Source organism: Phaseolus vulgaris, chromosome 2 (genome assembly GCF_051622355.1).
Source record: "Phaseolus vulgaris cultivar YP4 chromosome 2, ASM5162235v1, whole genome shotgun sequence".
NCBI lineage: Eukaryota > Viridiplantae > Streptophyta > Magnoliopsida > Fabales > Fabaceae > Phaseolus > Phaseolus vulgaris.
In genome coordinates, this window is record NC_143499.1 from 31,018,525 (window position 1) to 31,040,166 (window position 21,642).

Here is a 21,642-nt window from a genome sequence, read left to right on the forward strand (position 1 = left end):
GTAAATATTTGTATTTCTATATGTCCTAATCATGTATTAGGAATGTTTTGAAAAACTTTATGCTTGTATAGAAATATGTAGAACTTGTATTGTAATAGTTAGATGTTATTTTTCGGGGTGTTGCATAAGTAATTAAAAGATAAAATTATATCAAATTAATAAAATAAAAAATTTAACTAAGAATCACTTCATGTTATGCGTGTGAGGATGACTTCCACGTTATGGGCGTGAGCATTTAGGAAGATGCTTTAATAAATGTATTCAATGTACGTAATTAATATAGGTATTAAATAAATGAGTTAAATACACGTATATGTACATATTTAATAAATGTATGTGATATATCTATTCAATTTTTAATAAATGTATTCAATACACATATATATGTATTTAATGTACACATGCACTTATTTCATATATGTATTTAATGAATGTGTTCAATACATATACTTTTTCTCTTTCTTTTTATCTTTTCAACAATAAAAAAAAATTTTATTTTATTTGTCTTTAAAGATTTTTCATAATGCATTTCTTCTTCTTCTTCTTAATATACCCTCAACACTTTCGGTAATTTTTAAATAATTTGCATGTGTATTTTTGTTTCTCTAGTGAGCCTAGCATCTCCAGAAATTGCATTAATAAATGAGAGCTAATTATTTTGTTTTTGTTATATTATTGAAATCTTGACTTAACTCAATTCATAGCTGTGACATATATTTGACGATAGAAATATTTTTATATAATTATTTGCATGTTTAGTTTTTATTGATTTCAAGTCAACTTACATGGTAAAAGATATATTAGATCAGTTTTATTTTGAATATATTTTTTTGAAAAAAATATATTTACGAAATATGTAGAATTTTCTTATTAAAATAAATTGAAAGTGACTTGTTTTAAAAATAAACTAGATAAACGTATAATAAGAAGAAAAGATAATGCTTATTTTATTAAAAGAATATTTAAAAAACATAAACCAGAACAAGACTCGTGATTTTACATGTATAATATATGTGTATTTGTCTGCTAAAAATCATGTTAAACATCATGATACAAATATTTGAGCAGTTTAATCCACAATTTATTTAAAGAGTTTTTTTTTTATAGGAATTTTGATAAAAGAGTTGAATTTATTTTTTATATATTATTCGGCGTCTATAAATTGAAGTTTATTATTCTCTTGAAACATCATAAAAAAAAAAGCTGCCATATCCATACAAAATCTGTGGTGGATAGTTATAGAAAAACTTAGAGAAGAATTATGAGAAAAAGTGAGATGAAAGGTATGAGGATTGTAGTTATGATTATAACTATGCTTAGTTTGGCAGAAGCCGATAACAATTTTCCAATTCTGCAAGTTGAATCGGTTCGTTGTGATCTCAGATGTGCCTTTAAGTGTGCTTATTTAAAGTGTTGTGTTCGTAAGTTCAGAAGATGTGTCGATAAGTGTGAAGCAAATTGTCATAAAATGTCTAATGATATGATTTATGATTGTATTATTAAACGTGGCTTGAAGAAGTTTGGCGACCATAATAGGTACTTATTCTCTTACAACATTACCATATATTTTAAGATTTTATGATTTCATCATGTTTTTAATATTTTTCTTTCCTTCTCAGGTGATCCTAGTCTTATTTCCTAGGTGGATTCTTCTTGTTTGCAAGAATGTAAAAAAAAAGTAATAAATTGCTGCAAGATTGTTGAAGAAAAATATCGGTAGGTAAAGAAAACTTTTTTATTAGAGTAATTTAGATAAATCGTGTTAAGATAATATAACTTCTATATAATTATCTTGAATTAAAATTGTGTTATATTAACCTAATTTGATTTCAGTTTCATATAGTAAAAACAGTATCATGATATTGTTCATGCATGATAGTCCTAAATTCGGTACAAAATTATTAAAAGAGATCAATATATATTTACATATTAAAAGTTTATATAATAATGATGTGTGATTATTAAAATGAGCCCCTCCTGTGTACAAATAATAGCATGTTGTGATGTTGAATATTATTTGGAAAGTGCAAGGGTGGCAGAGGAAAGGCCACACTGCTGAGCGATACATAGTTGAAAAATGAGAAGAAGAAAAATGTAATGTATATGTTACTGTATAGTTGACTCGTTGAAATTAAAGTGTGTATATATATTGAGAATGCGTATGGTTACATAGGACAAAATGGCAGGGATGATTTTACTAATATAGAATTTGAGTTTTAGACCCGATTCTTCAAATTTTAGTACAACTTATCCTTTATAACTAGTTAAAAAGTAAAAAGTACTGAGCCTTTACTCGGATCATTTAAAAATCCCAAACAAAAATTTAATTGTTTTTACCTAGTCTACTCATTATATAGCCCATAACATTTTAATAAGTAAATATAGTATTGTTAGAAATATAAAAAAATAACTCTTAAAATAAGATATTAAAAATAACATATAGGCACAAACATGTTAGATTTTGTACGAGGCTATTTGTTTCACTAGGACTTTTTTTCTTGAATTTAGGAGTTTTATATGGTTGGGACAAACTCGTTTGGTTTCCATCTATTCCTCCTTCCGAAACTTTAGTATTCTAAAAAGTTTTTTATTAGTGACTTCCTGCAAATCAACACATTTTGCATAGAGGTTTGCATATATGTTTTATGTGTACATTGTGGGAAAAGCGGGAAGAATTTATTCAACATTTATTTTTTGAATGTCCTAATGCTTTGCATATTTGGAGTTGGGTCGACAAATTTTTCTTAATTCTCATGTCTCTAATGTGGATGATCTTCTTTATTTTATTAAGAGTGATGATAGTCCTTTGATTAATTTGGTTAAACTTGATGTGATAACTTTTTCTATTTGAATGATATGGCACATGAGGAATTATGCTAGATTTCATGTTAAAATTGATGTTTCTAGAGCTATTTCGGTTATTAAAAATATCACATGTCTAGTGGGAAATTTGTCTAAAAGTTATAGACACAATGATATATTTGATTTCAATGTGCTTAAGTTTTTTTATATTCATATTTGTAGCGGTAAAGTTCTACATCCTCTTCTTGTTAAATGGGAGTTTCCTTCATCAGGTTGGATTAAAATTAACAGTGATTGTGTTGCTAAGGGTTCTCTTGGTCGTGCTACTTGTGAATGTATTTTATGTAGGAGTACAAAGGAGTTTATTGGTGATTTATCTGTTTTCCTTAATGTTCATACGATTTTGGTTGTTGAGTTTTATGGAGTTATACATACTATTGAAGAAGCTCAAAAGATGGGTCTCAGTCATTTATGATTTGAATGTGATTTTGCTTTGATTTGTGTTGCATTTACTGCTAGAACTAATGTTTCTTTAGTGCTTCGTAATAAGTGGAACACTTGTCTTAATTACTATAGGAAAATCAAGTTTTGAGTTTCTTACATTTTTTGTGAAGAGAATACTTATGCTAATAAACCTGCTAACTTATGATTTATTCATAGACACTAGTGCAAAAAGAAGAAAAGGATACGCTTTATTTAATGCGGCTTTTGCGCTACCCGCTTTCGAAAAAAACGCGGTGGCATTTTTGAAATTATTTTGATTTACGAATGCGGTTATTTGAATAACCGCATTCGTAAATCAAAGCGCTTGATTTACGAATGCGGTTTTACCTTTAACCGCATTCGTAAATCCTTTTTTACCTTAAATTTTGAAGCGCGCCACACACAATTTCAAACTTTATTTCTCGTCTTTGCCTTCGTTTCGCGTTTGCACTCTGAGTTCGTCTCCTTCTACTGCATCTGCATTCCATTTGTGCAATGTAAGTTTCTTGAACTCTCTTTTTTCCTCTTCATCTTCACAAATATATGCATAAATGTTTTTCGTTTTTCTTATATATGTTTTTTTCCTTGCATTAGTGGTCTCGAAGCACTCTTTCATTGTCTTCGTGGTTTCTTGTGGATTTTTTGGTTTGCTCCGTTGCTGCTTCCTGTCCGTCGTCGCTTCTGCTGCCGCCACCGTTGTTCGCTCCTGTGACTCTTCATCAATCTTGGCTTTACACAAGATTGACGATGTTTTAAAATTTTTAATTTTTTTTAATGATTCGGCATATACAAGTGCGGTTAAAGCAAATAACCGCACTTGTAAATGGTATTTATAAATGCGGCTATATAACCGCATTTATATTTCTTGATTTACAAGTGCGTGTTGATCAAATGCGGTTATAAAACCGCATTTATAAATTCAAAACAACCGCATTTGTTTTATGTTTCTGCACTAGTGAGAAATCAATTTCATTGGTGTAATAGGCTTCTATCTAGTCTTTTTCTTAGAATTCTTTATGAATAGGTATATGCTACCTATGTGTCGATTTTGTTAATATATGAGTTTTGGTCTAATCCCCTTATTTACTTGTATTTCTTTTTTTAATAATATTTTTTTCTTGTAGTAACATATGATTGTTGTTACTTGAAGTGTCAGTCTAGCTGAGATGTTAAAATGTCAAGTTTCATAATAATAATGCCTAATATAAGAACTTTTATAAAAAAAAAATATTGAAAAATAACTTAAATCTAACTTATTCTAAAAAAATTGTTTACCCCAAAATATATATATATATATATATATATATATTAAAATGTAATATTATTTTTAATCATAACCTAATAAATAATGATCAATAAAAAATAAAACATTATAAAATAATTTCAAAACATTCTATTTTTCTAAACGTAGTTTGTTACTTATATTAAAACTAAATAATCCCCTTTATATTCTTTATGTTGTGTTTAATGTTAGAATCAAAATTTATTTCATATTAAATATATAAATTAGTATTTTAAGAGTCTAGTTATTCATGTTTAAAAATCTTACCATTACTTCTAAGATTATGGATTTTATTTTTATTACTTATTTTTCATCCCATAACATCTTTGAGCAGGTGAGAAAATAAGGATCGTAATGGATAAAACTTTTATAACATTTCTAATATTTTAATCTCAAAGTTCATTTTTACTTTATTATCTCATTTCTAATATTTTAATAATTAGGTTGAAGTTTGGATTTTCACAAAATTTATGGAATGATTTGAATAATTTTAATTCATCCAAATTTTGTGTTACCTAATATTGTATAATACAATAGTCAGTTTTTTTATTGTTATTCTAATTTTGTTTCTTCTCTTTTCATCTAAACCAAATACACTTATAATTATTTTTTAAAATTAAGTAACTAAATATTTCATTAAATTTTTTCTATTTCTTTATTTTCATTAAAACTATTTACTACTAAAAGAGATTAAATGCAATAAAATAAGCTTAAATACAAATTGTAAATGTTTTTGAAATTTCGCTAAAACTATAAGTTTTCTTTAATTTTTTATAATACTTTTAATTATGCATACAAATTCATTACGTAATCAATTTGCTCATCAACCACACTTCTTGTTTGGATAATTTAATATAAAGTAAGACGGTTGATAATGAAAGGAAAAAAAATTAGCATGAAAAGATTAAGCTATTTTGATTAAATGAAGAAATAAAAATATTTTTATTATTAATAATTTTGTATTTTCAATATTATTTTTTTAATTATTCATTATTACAACAAAAAACGAAAACATAATCGTAATTAATCATGGGTGATGTGCTCTCCATCTTGAAATAAATCCTTTTAATTTTTTTAATATAACTAATTACATAACTAATACAATTAATTATATAGTGAATATATATTTAATTATGTAGCAATTCTTCACACTCTACTTGTCTTTCCCTTATAATTTGTGTGAAAAATTCCACGTCTTTTTTTTTCTTGTTTTGTGTGCTGTTGTCATCCTTTTTGTTTATTTCTTCCTGCATAACCTTTGAACGATGCAAACAAAAACAAAAAATTTGTCAAATATGTGAAACATAAAATGCTTCTTTGAGGTGATGATAGGATAAAGAAGCTTAAGAAGAAAAATGAGAAAATGTTGGGCGGATTAATCTGATTGAAGGAATATGGAAAGAAAATAAACAAGGAGAATCTCATCTCAAACTTTTTTAAAGAAAAAAAAAAGAGAATAAACGTAAAAAAAAACATAATCAATTATATATTTTATTAAAATAAAGAAGAAATATATGTTTTCTTATTATCATAATTGATTGCAGGTTACTCACAATTTTTTTATATAATTTTTTTAATTTTTTTTATAATGATAATAAATAATTAAAAATAATATAAATATTAATAATAAGAAAATTACTAAAGCAAAAAACAATATTTTCTTTATTTATTATATATATTTTTCTTCTTTATTTTCACTTTCGTTATATGTTATTTTGTGTATGATTAGGATTAGATTGAACCTGACAAGACAGTTTTGGGTTCCAAGCGATGGAAGGTTCAATGAATCATCAATTCATTACCAAACTTTCAAAATATTTGGTCGTCAGCACAGTGTTCCAGCTTCACGATTAGATATTTGTAGGTATTTATTCCAACATATTTAAAACAAAACTTTCTGATAAAATTACGTTTAAAGTATAATAATTATAAATATAACATTTTTCACGTTTTTCTCTTTCCACACAACATCTATGTATGCAATGTTTGTTTCACTTATTATATTTTTTTTTATCTCTCTTTATTTTAAATATAATGAGAGTGGACGGTATACAAAACATTCCTCTATAAATATCTCTTAACCTAGTCAAGCTCTAAAGTCAAGAAACATTACCTTTTCAAAAAATTAATTAGAAAAAAGTATTATATATATAAAGTCAAATTCATTAACAAGGATGATCATCTATGTTGTTAGTAAACTTGAATATTAGAGGTCGGGAGAAGTACTAAAGTTAGGTACTTGAGTCACATTATCTCTAGTGAGGGAGCAAATTTTGTATGTATACAAGAAACAAAATTGAGTGTTCTTTCGGATGCAAGGTGCTTCTCGTTGTGGGGAAATAACAATGTGGGGTGGGTACATTATGGAGGTGACAATGGTAGTGGAAGTTTGTTCTCCATGTGGCATAAAGAAGCATACAGTTATGATACACATGTGATGGGGAAGGGGTTCATTGCTGTTTTTGGCCAATATAAAAAATCAAATTGCAGGTGCGTGGTGGTAAATGTTTATGCTGCTTGCTCCCTAAGTGAAAAGATTTCCTTGTGGGGGGAACTGCCAGATATGAAAAAGGCTTCTTCAGATAAGGTTTGGTGCTTCTGTGGCGACTTTAATGCTGTTAGAAGGCGCTATGAAAGGAAAGGAGTCAGCACGAGGGACAACCAATCAGGTGAAATGAAAGGGTTTAATAACTTCATTGACGCCAATCTTCTGGTAGAACTACTGCTGGTTGGTAAGCACTTTACATGGTTTAGCTCAAATGGGAAGGCCAAGAGTAGGTTAGACAAAGTTCTAGTCACTGAAGAATGGATGCAAACCTGGCCTATGAGCAAACAGTATGTATAGAGGAGGGAGGTTTCAGACCATTGTGTCCTAGTGGTGAAGTCCATGATTAAAGACTGGGGCCCAAAACCTTTCAGAACCATTGATGCATGGTCTTTGGATAAGGGGTTTGCTGGTTTTGTAAAGGAAAATTGGAGTTTGTATGCAGCACACGGGAACGCGATAACGATGGTTACAGAGAAGCTGAAGAAGTTAAAGGGTGATTTGAAGCTATGGAATAGGGATGTTTTTGGTAATATTGAGGTGGCCAAGAAGTCTATTTTGCAGGAATTAAAGGCTTTGGACTGCCAAGATTGCAGTGGCTCCTTGATGGAAAGTGAGAGGCTGCAAAGACTCGGCCTGGTCAGTAGACTGAAGGAAACTGATAAAAAATTGGAATCCCTCTTATGCCAAAAAGCTAGAGCTAGTTGGTTTAAGTATGGTGATTCTTGTTCTAAATACTATCACTCTTCTTTGAGATGGAGGCGCCTTAAAAACGAGGTAAAAGGGGTAGAGGTGGGGGGTATCTGGTGCGAGGAACCCTGTACTGTCTGTGCTGAAGCTAAGAAGTTATTTGAAAACAGATTTAAAGCCACTAGAGACTTTGGCGTAAGACTTGAAGCGGTAGAGCTTAAATCCCTATCCCATGAAGACAATCTGAGTTTGGTAGTAGAGTTCTCTGAGGAAGAGGTAAGGGATGCGGTGTGGCATTGTGAAGGTTCAAAGAGTCCAGGACCTGATGGCTTCAATTTTAATTTCATCAAGAATAATTGGGAGATTCTAAAAGGAGAGATTGTGGCAGCTATGGCTAACTTTCACTCTACAGGTCATATACCCAAGGGTTGTAATGCCTCCTTCATAGCCCTAGTCCCTAAGGTTAGGGATCCAGTAACGCTTCAGCAGTATCGTCCTATATCTCTTGTTGGGGCAATGTACAAAATTATCTCAAAGGTTTTAGCTGGAAGGATGAAGAAGGTCTTGCCCTCTATTATTGATGAGAGTCAATCGGCGTTTATAAAGGACAGAGGGATTCTCGAAAGCGTGCTTATGGCTAATGAAGTGGTCGAGGATCTCAGGAGGGGTGGGAGGAGTGGGTTGTGCTTGAAGGTGGATTTTGAAAAGGCGTATGACTCTGTCAGTTGGGTATTCCTCTATAATATGCTTCATAGAATGGGGTTCCATAACAAGTGGATTAGTTGGATCAGAGGTTGTATGGAAAGCGCCACAGTCTCAGTTCTTATTAACGGGAGTCCTACGGAGGAATTTAAACCTTCCAAAGGGCTAAGGCAGGGTGATCCCTTAGCTCCTTTTCTCTTTGTAGTGGTAGTTGAAGGTTTAGCTGGCCTAGTAAGACAAGCTTGCAAGGCTAGATTGTTCACCGGGCTTAAGTTTGGTAGGAAGGAAGTTGAATTGGGCATTCTCCAATTTGTAGATGATATTGTGTTCTTTTGTGAGGACTCTTATTCAAATGTGGTGACCCTAAAGTCTATCCTTAGGGGGTTTGAGATAGCTTCAGGATTGAAGATCAACTTCCACAAGTCGAAGTTAATAGGCATAAATGTACACAAGAATAATCTTGCTTGTTACACAAAGACTTTGAATTGTACTCAGATGGGACTCCCGTTTAGCTATATGGGCCTTGAAGTTGGAGGGAACCCAAGGAAAAAGAAGTTTTGGGACCCTGTGTTTGATAAGTGTCTAATTTCAGTAATATTTCATATTAAAATATAGACACTTATGAGGATTTATTGCTAATTTACATATAAAATAATTCCTAATTTATGAATTTATACCTTTTTACATTTTTTATGATCTTTATTTGAATAAGAGTATTTTATTCTCAAATTTGGTGTTAATTGCAGATTTCTAAGGAAGATTGGAGATTTGGATTAAAGATGAATGATTTGAGCTAAAAAGATAAAGATAGAAGGTCCCAGAATGGAAAAGATGCAAAGAAAGATTGAGCCTTTTTTATGTTTTATCATTTAGCCCATTAGCGCGACACAATAAACAACCTAACCCTAGAAAACTAGGATAAATAGAGGGCTAGAGGCTCAACCTTAGTGTGCCAGATTGAGAGGAAAACACCATAGAGTGAATTGTAACCCAATTGGGAGAATGGAAGGTGATAGAAGTATACGTGGCTAATTCTACCCTTTGGGATTGGGAGTAATCTGCTCAAACTCTTATGTATTGAAGTGATATTTTATATATTAATATTCAGTTCTTGATTGATTATTGGTATTGTTGTTTTACTTTTAATTTTCCGTGACAAATTGAGAATCTTAAATCTGACCGGGAGGTATTTTTAGGGTTCGGACCTAAACAACAATACTTAACATATTTGAGTGCTAGGAATAGACTTGAAATGTTAATTGCTATTAAACGTTTGAGCTTCGTTCTAAGTTGTTCTTATAATTATGCGAGGGATCAATAGTTAGGGGACATTCTTAAGGATTTTATATGCGAGGAATCGATATAAATGATTTTTATACGGGCATCAATTTCAATCAAAGAACTTAATATTGACATGCTAATCAAAAATACTTGAGAGTGAGAGAGATGAAACTAATCCTTATTTTTCCAATTGAAACAACTAATTCTTTGTTTGTTTTCTTATTGATCAGTGCCAACACAATTAATTCAAAACTCTTTTAATTGTTCTGTTTTTATATTTAGCGATTATTGTACTCGATAATTCACTGTTCCTTGTGGGATCGATATCCGTCCTTAGGGACAATTATTACTTTTGACAAACGCGGTGCACTTGCCGTAAAAAGTCATCAATGTTAAACAAACTAAAAGCAAGACTCAATGTCTGGAAAGGGAGGTTTTTATCTATGGCAGGAAGAATATGCCTTATAAAATTGGTCCTTACCTCTACCCCGCTTTACTATTTATCCCTGTTCAGAGCACCGGTTGTGGTATGTAAAAGCGTTACCAGAATTCAAAGGAGATTCCTGTGGGGGTGGGGGAAGGAGAAGGAGTCGATCTCATGGGTAAGTTGGAAAGCACTGTGTAAATCGAGAGAGGAGGGTGGCCTAGGGTTAAGAGATATTCGAATGTTTAATTCTGCTTTGCTGGCTAAGTGGAGATGGCGCCTTACGATGGAAGAGAAAGGGAGGTGGAAGGACTTGTTGGTATCAAAGTATGGCTCGAGCTCAGAAGTAGTGCCTTCCCCAGTGAAACTTCAGTCCTGGTGGTGGAGAGACTTACACAAAGTTTGTGGGGAGGGGGAAGGAGACGAATGGTTTCGTAAAGAGGTTGGGTGGAAAACAGGATGTGGGGACAAAGTGATGTTCTGGGAAGATGTATGGAGTGGGAATTCTAGTCTTAAAGATTTGTACCCCAGACTGTATTCAGTGTCCTTAAACAAAGGGCAAAAGGTAAGCGAGGTCGGTGAGTGGGATGGTGTGGATTGGCGATGGTGCTTAAGGTGGAGGCGTGCTAGATTTGAGTGGGAATCCAAACTGGAAGAAGAAATGATAAGTCATCTATCCACAATTCGACTGTGTAGAGAAGAGAAGGATGTCCAAGTATGAGGGAATGATGGAAACATGTGTTTCTCAGTGAACTCCGCCTATGAATGCTTGGCCAAACAAGTAAGTGGGCCACATCTTGATGTATTCAAATACCTTTGGAAGGTTAAAGCGTTCCCAAGTGTTGTGAATACGGCATGGAGAGCACTGACGGACAGTCTACCAATTAGAGGAGGCTTGAGCAGGAGAGGGGTGATTATGAACACTACTTTGTGTGCCTTATGCCAGACTAAGGAGGAGTCCTGTCAACATATCTTTCTAGAGTGTAATCATGCTATGAGTGTATGGCTAATGTGTTACAGGTGGGTTGGCATCCTGTTTGTCCAACATGAGGACATAAGAACTCACTTTGAGAGCTTCCATTTGTTCCAGGTTAGTAACAAACAGAATATGGTTTGGAAAGGGATTTGGACAGCAGTAGTAAGGTGTATCTGGGATCAAAGGAATGCGGTGGTGTTTAAGCAAGGTGTAGTAGATGCGGAAGAGATGTTCCAAAAGGCCCAAATTAAATCCTTGCTTTGGCTGAAGCATAAATCAACCTCATTTGACTACTCCCTAGTGGATTGGATCCTGAACCCGATGAGTTGCATTGAAAGTTTCAAGTAAGTGGGTGGGAAGCGTTGAGTGGGAGGTAGGAGATGTTGTATATGGGAGTGGACTGCTCTAACGCTCTGTATAGGGTGAAAAATGACCTCTTCTCTTGTAGGAAGGCTAAGGTATGGTGCATAATCTGTGGCTTATACAAGTGTGGTAAAACCTCCTCGGTAATTTACTGGACTAATTGGGTTGTGGTATGTGATGAACCAATCTTGTGAGGACTTGTTGGAGTAGGGTGGACATAGAATGTAGATGATGGATGGGGTTGTTCAAATGATGCCCTGGACCCTGTGTTATAGTGGTTTTTTTCTGATTGATTGCAAGTAACAAACCAATTGCATGGCCAATACCTACGGAAGATGGATTCTCCAGACTAGACACTGCACTGGGGCCTAAAGGGAATTGTGTTATGTACTTTTATAAATGCCATGCTGTTGTCTCAATTGGGAACCTGGTTCGCGAAGTAGTGAAAAAGAATGGTTTGTTGATGCAGCAGATGGAGTTGGGTGAATTGGCTTGTATTAGGAGTGGCGTGGCCATGTTGGGCAGATTGCGGCTGATGCAAGGTCATGATAGTGTGCAGTGCTATACAGAGAGTATGCCGGGCAGCAAATAGAAGGGATGAAGGGTGTTACATATTGAAGTGCTACTGCTACCACATGTCTAGTGGTTGATGCTGATATAATTACCCTTCTTGGCTGCTGTTAATTCAGGGAGTAAGTAAGAGCTATGCAAATCTACAGTAGTGACCATGTCACGTACGAAGAAGGAAGAAGTAAGAGGAGATGGAATCTGTCTAATTGTAGAGGTGGGGCTGGCTAGTTGGCGTGTAGGATGTTCTAAGAAGCAGCAAGCTTTCCTTTGTAACCCCTCTAGTGTTAAGTGAATTAATTTGTAAGCCTATTTTATTGTGTTGCTCGCTTAACTTTAGAGTGGTTTTGTAAAAGGATTGGGACACCCCTTAAGTGTCTCTATTTATTCTATTAATTTATTAAAAAAAAGGTGAAAAATAAATTTATATTCGTAGATATAATTTAAACATGTTTTCAAATTGATGAGAAATGTATAGTAGATCTGATATAAATATGAATATAAATAATATTTTATTTTTTAAAACAATATCAGATAAATATGAATATATTTTTGTTTTTATTTTTCTTGTCCTATATTTATTCTTATCTTAAACTTAGTACAACATAATTAGTTCATTATCAAATAAGGTGAAAACTGAATTTATATTCGCAGATACAATTTGAAATGTTATGAGAAATATATAAATTATATATATGAATATGAATAATATTTGGCTTTTTAAAACAACATATAAATATGAATATATATTTTTATTCTATATATATTTACTTGTTATTTTATTTTGAAAATCATGAAATGAAAATCTCTAGATAATATTTAATAAAAAAATGTAAATTTTTAAATTTAATTTTTGATTTTTACTTTCTTTCAAAACAACTATTTAATAAATATTTAGATAAAGATGAAAGACAAATTTTATATCTTTCAAATCCCTTGTAATAATTTTACTTTTGAGTTATTATTTTTAATTAAGAAGTTTATCATGCATTTGTATTTCACCTTTTTTTTATTTAAAATAAACTAATATTGTATTTTACTTTTTTTTCATTTAAAATAAACTATACTAAAATGTATTTAAGGTATTGTTTCTTTTGTAACTTAAAAGTAATGTATAGAGAGGAGAAGAAGTTTTAAATTATTATTAATACTTGATTCTTAAGTAATATAAGGCTATTATCCTAAGTATAACTTACAAAATCTAAATTAAATGTATACTAAAATATTTTTAAGTATATGCAATAGACAAGTTTATTACTTAATAATTTATATAATTAAATGATGATTTTATCTGTATAGACAAAAAGTACTTAGATAGTATTTGAGACTGTTGTATAATTGTTTATGTGTCGGTTGTCTCCTCGCTCCTCCTTTAATTGTGGATGTTTGATCGGAGTTGATCCAAATAAGGTCCTATAAGGATCAAGTAAGTACTCTACGTCAAAAGTATATAGTAAAAGCCGATTAAAGCGTATCTTACACTTGTAAAAAGTTTATTTATAGTATTTAGTCATGAGTTATTGTTGTGATGGGTTGAATCAACCAAATATCATTTGTTAATTGATTTATAGCTTGATCCCTGATTTATAAGAATGTAGGTATGTTAATATGTTAGTATGTTGGTATATTGGTATGTTGGTATATTGGTATGTTGGTATATATGGAGAATATTTTTAATAAATAAATATCTTCCACTAAAACAGTGTTCGTTGATTTCTCATAAATGTCACCTAAATTCAGTGGGACATAATCATAATTCATAGAAAGTTTTCATAATTATTATTACTATCATTTAAACACTTTTAATATTTATTAATGTGATCGATCGACTACCAAAATTAAATAAGATTCAAATAACATAACTTATAACTTATCCAGTATCGATCAATAGAATAATATAAAGTAAGAGAATATTTCTATGCAAATAAATATATAAAGTCAAATAGAGTGTACAAAATTGTTTATTAGAGAAAAAGCGAAGTATGATTACATAAAATGGGTTGATTTGAGGTAGATGAGGTCACAGATGCATGGTGTGATATATTGAAATATAAAAAAGATATAGTATTTATATTCTGCCGGAGATTAATCCGAACACAATAACAAAAGCAATTACAAGAGAATGATCAATTCCACCCTCCACATCCAACGTTAAAACATCACTGCCCAGTATAACTCCAGAGGATGAGTGCTTTTGCTTTGCCTGCACATAGTGTCAAAATTCACAATATCAACCAATCGGAACATAAAACCTAAACAAACAAACAAAAAGAAAAAAAAAAGAACCATTACATGGGCAACTATGTCTCCATGATCTGTGTTGACAATCCGAAACGCCGTTTTGGCACCGATTTTCTCTATGCAGTACTTCTGACACTCCACCATACTAATCTCACACGTTAATTTTCCTGTCATAATCTCATGACATCTTTTAACTTCAAACCAAGGCTTTTCCTTTTCCTGCTTTTCACTGTTACTGTCATCGCTACTTCTGTACACATCCCAACGCCCAAAAGCAAGTAGTCTCTGCAAGTTTGAAATCAGATCAAGTTAATTGAAACCAACAATTTATTCACAGAAAGTTGCATTCTCACATACCTTGTGTATGGTGCATAGAACTCTGCCTCGGAGATCCAAAAGATTAACGTTTCTTCTACCCTTTGTGTCATAGTTATCAACGCGATAGACGATGAGACCGTTGGAATCGTAGACGGTGCAACCGTTAGAGTTGAAAATAAGTGATTTCATCCAGAGGGTGTATGTTTGTGGTCCATAGGAGGTGCAGAAAGAAGAAGTGGGTTTCTCTTTGTCAGGAAAAACCTTGGCCATTTGAGAAGAATGAGAAAGAAGGAGAAAACAAGAAGGAGTAGTTGATTTGAAGTTGAAGGCTTGAAGGAGTATTATATTCCAATTCAGTAGCAACTAGGTCAAACACTCAAACCACCTTTTCACTGTACTCACATAAAAAATAATCAGTACTTTTCACTTTTCTCAATAATATAATTCCATATATAGCAGAAAGTGTCCATGTCATCATTTAATGAGTGATACAAATGTTTTTTAATTAAATAATACTAAATTATTATGTACAACATTTCAATGATAACATCAAACTTGAAGATTGACTGAATGTTACTTTTTTTTACAATAACATACTAAAAAGTATGAGTTTATAATTTTTTAAAATTTATCTTTTTACATTTACATTTAATATATGTAACACTCATACGAACACGAACACATAAATACGTAAAAATTTTAAAATATAGAATACGAGGACACGAATTTATATATTATATAATTATAAATTATAAATTATATAAATTGATAATAAAGATTTATGTGTACAAGTATGTTCTAGATTATTTTTTGGAATAGAAAGATGTTTTTCATAACTGGTTCACAAGGATTTCTTTCTTACTTTTATAATCATGATAACAATTTATACAATAAAGTTTAATTTTTTAAAAAATTAACATATTTTTCCCTTTTAAAATTGTGTTAGAATCGTACTAGAATATTCAAAAATCTAACCAATACTTTTTGAATTGAACACTTCATAGATACGTGTCCTACATGTGTCCGATACGAGTGTCAGACACCGACACACCATTTAAGATGAGTGTCCGACCTTTATAGCATTTTAGTAAAAGATTTTTTTAACCTTATAATATGAAATAATTAACTCTTGATTTAAAAAAAAAAACAAATTAAGACTTGCACAAATCTTATCATGTTATTTCAAACTATTAAAAGTACATGGGTTTATGCGTGTTTGGATTTATATTTTTATTATATTAACAAATATATAATTTTATTATTTTTTAAACTATATAATTTTGTAAAAATAATATTAAAAAGTTATATCTATTATTTTTATATAAAACAATTATAAAAATAAACTAGATATAAATTATGAAAAGTACAATTATTGTTCCTGAAAACACGAGACACGCATGGAAATATAAACGTGGACATTATAGAGCTCAATCTAAAATGTTTATATCATATAGATATATTTTGAAAAACAAAACAAAAAATTCAGGTTTAAGTTGACTTTCGTGTTAATTCATTAGAAATGTGAAATAAATTTATAATGTGAATTTTTATGCGAGTCGACATTCTTTATTCACACAAAGAAGGTAAATAATTTTAAAAAAAATAATTATATGCCCTTTTAATATATTATTAAAAACTAATATAATAATAAAAAAAAATATTGTCGAAATTCTTCACATAAAAAATGTAAAAAGTTTACTCGAAAAAAGCAAATAATTATATGACCTTTTAATATATTATTAAAAAATAATATAATAATAATAGAAAAATATTGTCACAAAATTACCTATTTTTAACTACTTTCTTTATAAAAAATTAATCTAACTTATTCACAAAATTATAGTTTAAGTCTATAATATGCTCTAAGCTTTTATTATTAGTGTAAATAAGACTTTTAACCATAATTACAATAAATTTTCAAGTACGAATTTTGAATTTTAGTTAACATATGCATTATTAAAAAAATACACTCAACAATAATTTTGAATCGTCGTCATATCTCAAGATGATAATTTTAATTGAAATTCTCATTATATATATGTGAGATACAGCAACAATTTTACAATATTTATCATATGTATTATTAGAGTTTTTATTAAATGACCAAATTTTAACAGCAATTACAATTACAGCACCAATTATAATCAAAATAACCCATTTATAATAAAATTGTATTCATATCTTTAGTTTTTTGAAATTTTAATTTTTTTTTATAATTACTTCAAACTTGAAGATAGAGAGACGTTAATTGATTTATATGTAAGAAAACGATAATTTGACATCCTATAAAAATACCTAATTAACAACCAATTTCAATGATACAATAATATCTATTAGATTTTTATAGTTTAAAAAGTAAAATATTATTATTTTAAGTTATTAAGTAGGTAGTTTTTTTTTCTGGTATAGATATCACTATTCTTATATTTAACACATACTATAATTGTTAAAATTAATATGTTTATAGATGCAACTTTCACTACTTTGACAACTAGGTGCAATCATTGTTATAAAGTTTAACACACTTTTAAATTTTCACCACTTTCTTTTTAACAACTGGTTCATTCTTTTGCAATTGTCGTGAGTTTATATTATAGTGTATCGGTCGGTCCTGAACGATCGAAGATGACACATTAAATAAATAAATAGACATGATACTATGTGATAAATAAACAGTTCTAATTACTGTTGAATGAGTCAAAAACATTTCATGAAACACTCTCTTCATATCAAGGAACCACCATACACGATCAAGAGACCACTAAGCATGTCTTTAGCAATCGGTTACTTGGTCCACACGAGTCAAGGTCCAAGTCAACCTACAACCGGAGCTTCTGAAAGGGGGAAAGGTACGTTTTGATAATATCAGATAAACTTAACTAAACACTAGTACTGACTTGAGCGCGTCGGAGTGCAATTGCAGGTACCCGCCGACCGGACGAACGCACGCGCGAAGAAGAAAGACTAGAAGAATTAGATAGTTGCATACACGACAACAATTATGTATCGACGTGGATCAACATTACTCAAACCCTGACATTCACACCGGTACAATTATTAAGACTCAATTAAGCTTAAAATTTTTATGCGATTTAAATGTATATATTTTTATTATAATATCAAATTATATAATATAAAAATGATTAAAATAAATTATTTTATATGGAAAATCATTCAATCTGAAATTTCACTTTATCAATTCAATGAAAGTAATTATAATTCGCAGTTAACAACGAATTTTAAAAAATTTAACTATCTTTAAGAAAAAATTAACAATCATTCCACGTATGAAATACTTTATTCCAATAATTTTCATATGATAATATAAAGTTTAAACCATAAATAAAAACTAATTTTGTATTATATTACACAAACAAAAACATATTATAAAAATATATAATATCTTAAATAAATCAGTAATTTCTTAGATATTAATATGATTTGATTCGTAACAAGTTTTAATAAATGTCACAATTCTCTCTTATTAAGTATCTTTATTTTAACGCGATCTTCACCAAAATCAAGTGAGCTCAGTATCACAAATACACATTTACTTATTTTCTCTTAAAATAAAAATATCTTAGTTAATATTTTTTTTTAATTATTTTTTAAAGTTAGTCGCCTCACATAGTAATTTCAGTTGTCCCATGGCCCACTGTTAATAACACCGCAACCGTTAATCCCTATCCACTTGGTGTCAAATTTTATAGGTTTTAAACAATGAAATTATAATAATTTATTTATTTAAATGAGTTACTTTTCAAATTTTGTCTTTTTTACATAACTAATATTAAATAAAGACTTGCATCACACGGAATCTTTAACTTTTCATGGCTTTGATCCTTCCTTTATTTGATCGATTTAAGAGTATTTTTTTACAATTTTTTTACTTCAATCACGTAAAAGAAATTATATCATTATTTATATTTTTTTAACTATTTTTTTATTTCCATCCAAGCATATTATGTTTTTTTTTTAAAAGCGTACATAAGATAGATGTACGAGTTTAGGTTTAAAATCGTATAAATACAATTTATGTATAAATTTATTTATAAAAAAATGTATTTGAAATCGACGAGTTTCTAATTAAAATCATAGTTTTAATATATATGAATTTTTACATAAATTTTTTATTTCTGTCCTCGTTAAACTCGTATGTGACAAAATACGATTCATATAAAATTTTACAAAATTGTATAGATGTAAAATTGTATAGTATGATTTAAAAAAAAAATCGTATTTAAGATATACGGTTTATCCAATTTTAAAATTAAAAAAAAATCTGTCCATTTTTAGAAGTTAAAATTAAAATTACTTCAGTATGAAAAAAAGACCCAATTTATAAATTGAAATTTAAAAACTTATTTACTATTTGATTTCGGTGATCGAAATATAATTGGTTATATTATAATTTTGATATCTTTAATTTAATTTATGATCCACAGTACGTTTTACTTTATTTTTTGATCTTAAAACGCAATATACTTATTTAATATAACATGCAGAGAAAGATATAATTAAATTAAAATGTAAAAAATGAGAAAGTAAACAGAAATAAAGAATAAGATCAAATTATAATTTGAAAAAAATTTGAAAACTACAATAAAAGAAAAAAGTAAAATGGTGTATAGAAATGAAAAGAGAATTGAAGTTATTTTTAAAATATACTTAACCTAGTTGTGGAGATATCCAAACATGTTGGTAGGGGGTGGCTATATAATGTAGATGCCATGCCCACAAGTGATAACATTAATCTTATTTATTCTATAACCTATCTACTACACCTTAATTAATCATTATTATGTCTCCCTTTTGTTTGAGAAAAATAAAGTTAACACTATGATCATAGTCAATGTATGGTTGGCTTACATTTATTTCTAGCTATCTTTTAGTAATAGTTTTATTTTGTCACGTTGTAAGAAAACTAATCATGTATTATTTTGTTAAAAATTTATTCATTATACTAATGAAATTGTAGATCACCACAATAGTTTTTTAATAGCGACAAAAATACATACTCCGTACATAAGTTGTCACTAATATAAATGAAATATTAAATATTAAATATTTTAGAGAGTAAAACAAACATTTTAATAATTCATTAAAAAAACATGTGCTTATTTTCCTTCTCACCAACCACGTGTTTAGTTTGTTGAATTTTATATGAATAATTTTTATATGAAAGCAGAAAATAAAATAAAAAAGTAAAAGAGGTTAAAGTTATATATCATAAATTTTAATCAACTTAAATGAGATTTTTTTATAAAATTGAAAAAAATAAATTGATTTTAAGTCATAAAAAAATTTAATTCATTTTTTTCTTCTCTTATAATATCTACATTTTATTCTCGTATCCACGTGACACATTAAGACGTGAATTATTATTAATATTTGTGATTTATTGATGCGAGTCACACCCATTTACACGTTACATAAAATATAACACATGTATAATATGCATATACAAAATTAAAATAAACATTGAACATTGAACATGCATATGCAATCGAGTACAGGACGACAACAATTTATTCCATCCAAACAATAAAAATAAATATGTTTAGAAACAATAATTAAAATTACATCAAGCCAATGATTTTTTATGGATTTAAAACCAAAATATTACGTGGCAATGACAGGTATTGAGAAATGGATGATATTCAGTGTAGGTATGATTCTGGATAAGAATTACAAATTAAAATGCTACATTTTATTTAATTTATTTTTTATTGATGAAAAAAATTAAAAAATTCAGTGTAAGTTTGGGTAGGGATGAGATTAACTTCTGTTTGAATGGACCCTTTAAATATTTTTTTTAATTTAATATATTTTTTATCAATAAAAAAAATAAACATTTTACAAAAACCCTACAGGTACAAATTTTATTAACTTAAAATTGTTGTTAATCAACTTGTCTTTGAGTATTTGCATGAAATTTATTTTCAGTCGTAATTAACTTTAATTAATAATGCTATAAATTCTATAATACACATGTTATTTATATTAATTATAATAATCATCATATAAAATTTACTTATAAGTATGATGCTATACATGCACCCTAGTCAATAACAACATTTATTTGTTATAATGGTGTTGAAATGTAAACCCAGATGACGGATTACTTTAGTCAACTTGTATTATTTTTATTGTGACAAAAGTATATTATATTGACAACAATATTTCTGATATCTTTTTTTCTTAAACTTTTATTTATTTAATATATATTTTTATAAATATGTAATTTTGATTTCTATAAAATTTTTAATTTTTAATTTTCTAAAATTAAGTAGTTTTAATTTAATTTAAATAAAGTTTAGTGTTTCTTAAATAAATTCTCATAAAACTTAGACATTTTAGAAAAAAATTAGCTTACTTTTACGATGTCTGATTTACAAATCAAATATATAATTACCAACCTAATTTAATATAGATTATTTATCTGACTTTTATCTAAGATGGCACAACAATTTGTTTACCCGTTAACTTTAATCACAACAATAATAACAAAATTGAACACTTAAACACTTAATTGAACCAAACAGTATTTGAATAAGAACCATTTGCACTATTTAATAAAATGATTTAAGTGGTTAGAGACGCAGTGTTCATAGATGTCAATATTCTCATTTTTTTTTAATTAGTGGACGCTAAGATGTATTGGTCAATATTTTTTATTCATAACGAGCATTAACGTCTACATCAAAACCAAGTTTAATACTATACTTTAACTTTGACTTTTTTATTCACATTTGTTAACACAAACGCGATATTTTTTAGTCTAACTTTTTTTTTACAGAAAATGTTCATCTGGTTCTAGAAACTATGACAATGAGACTTATAAATTGCAAATATTTGCCTTTTGTAAAAGAGACATTATGTTAAATTTGTATGAATAAAATAAATTCGATCGATCGATTATTGTGATAATAAAATAAATAAAAAGTAAATATCTTTTTGAAAATAAA

At 29.2% G+C, this 21,642-nt stretch overlaps 1 protein-coding gene across 1 annotated transcript; it reads right to left on the reverse strand.

The window, feature by feature from the left end:
• Positions 1 to 14,046: 14,046 nt before the first annotated feature.
• Positions 14,047 to 14,997, reverse strand: LOC137809691 (protein LURP-one-related 4). Its single transcript, XM_068610787.2, has 3 exons — positions 14,714 to 14,997; positions 14,408 to 14,641; positions 14,047 to 14,318 (listed from the first exon to the last, which is right to left on the reverse strand). Exons 1-3 carry the CDS (start codon positions 14,942 to 14,944, stop codon positions 14,184 to 14,186), a joined length of 600 nt encoding a protein of 199 aa, XP_068466888.1. The 5' UTR covers positions 14,945 to 14,997; the 3' UTR covers positions 14,047 to 14,183.
• Between the last annotated feature and the right edge of the window lie 6,645 nt (positions 14,998 to 21,642).

What these genes read in the sequence shown, in the direction of transcription:
- LOC137809691 (XM_068610787.2), bottom strand. Translation starts at nt 14,944, where the DNA reads ATGGCCAAGGTTTTTCCTGACAAAGAGAAACCCACTTCTTCTTTCTGC. An exon ending in TTCTATGCACCATACACAAG is followed by an intron (nt 14,642 to 14,713) that starts GTATGTGAGAAT and finishes TCAAACTTGCAG; the next exon opens with AGACTACTTGCTTTTGGGCG. An exon ending in ATGGAGACATAGTTGCCCAT is followed by an intron (nt 14,319 to 14,407) that starts GTAATGGTTCTT and finishes CACTATGTGCAG; the next exon opens with GCAAAGCAAAAGCACTCATC.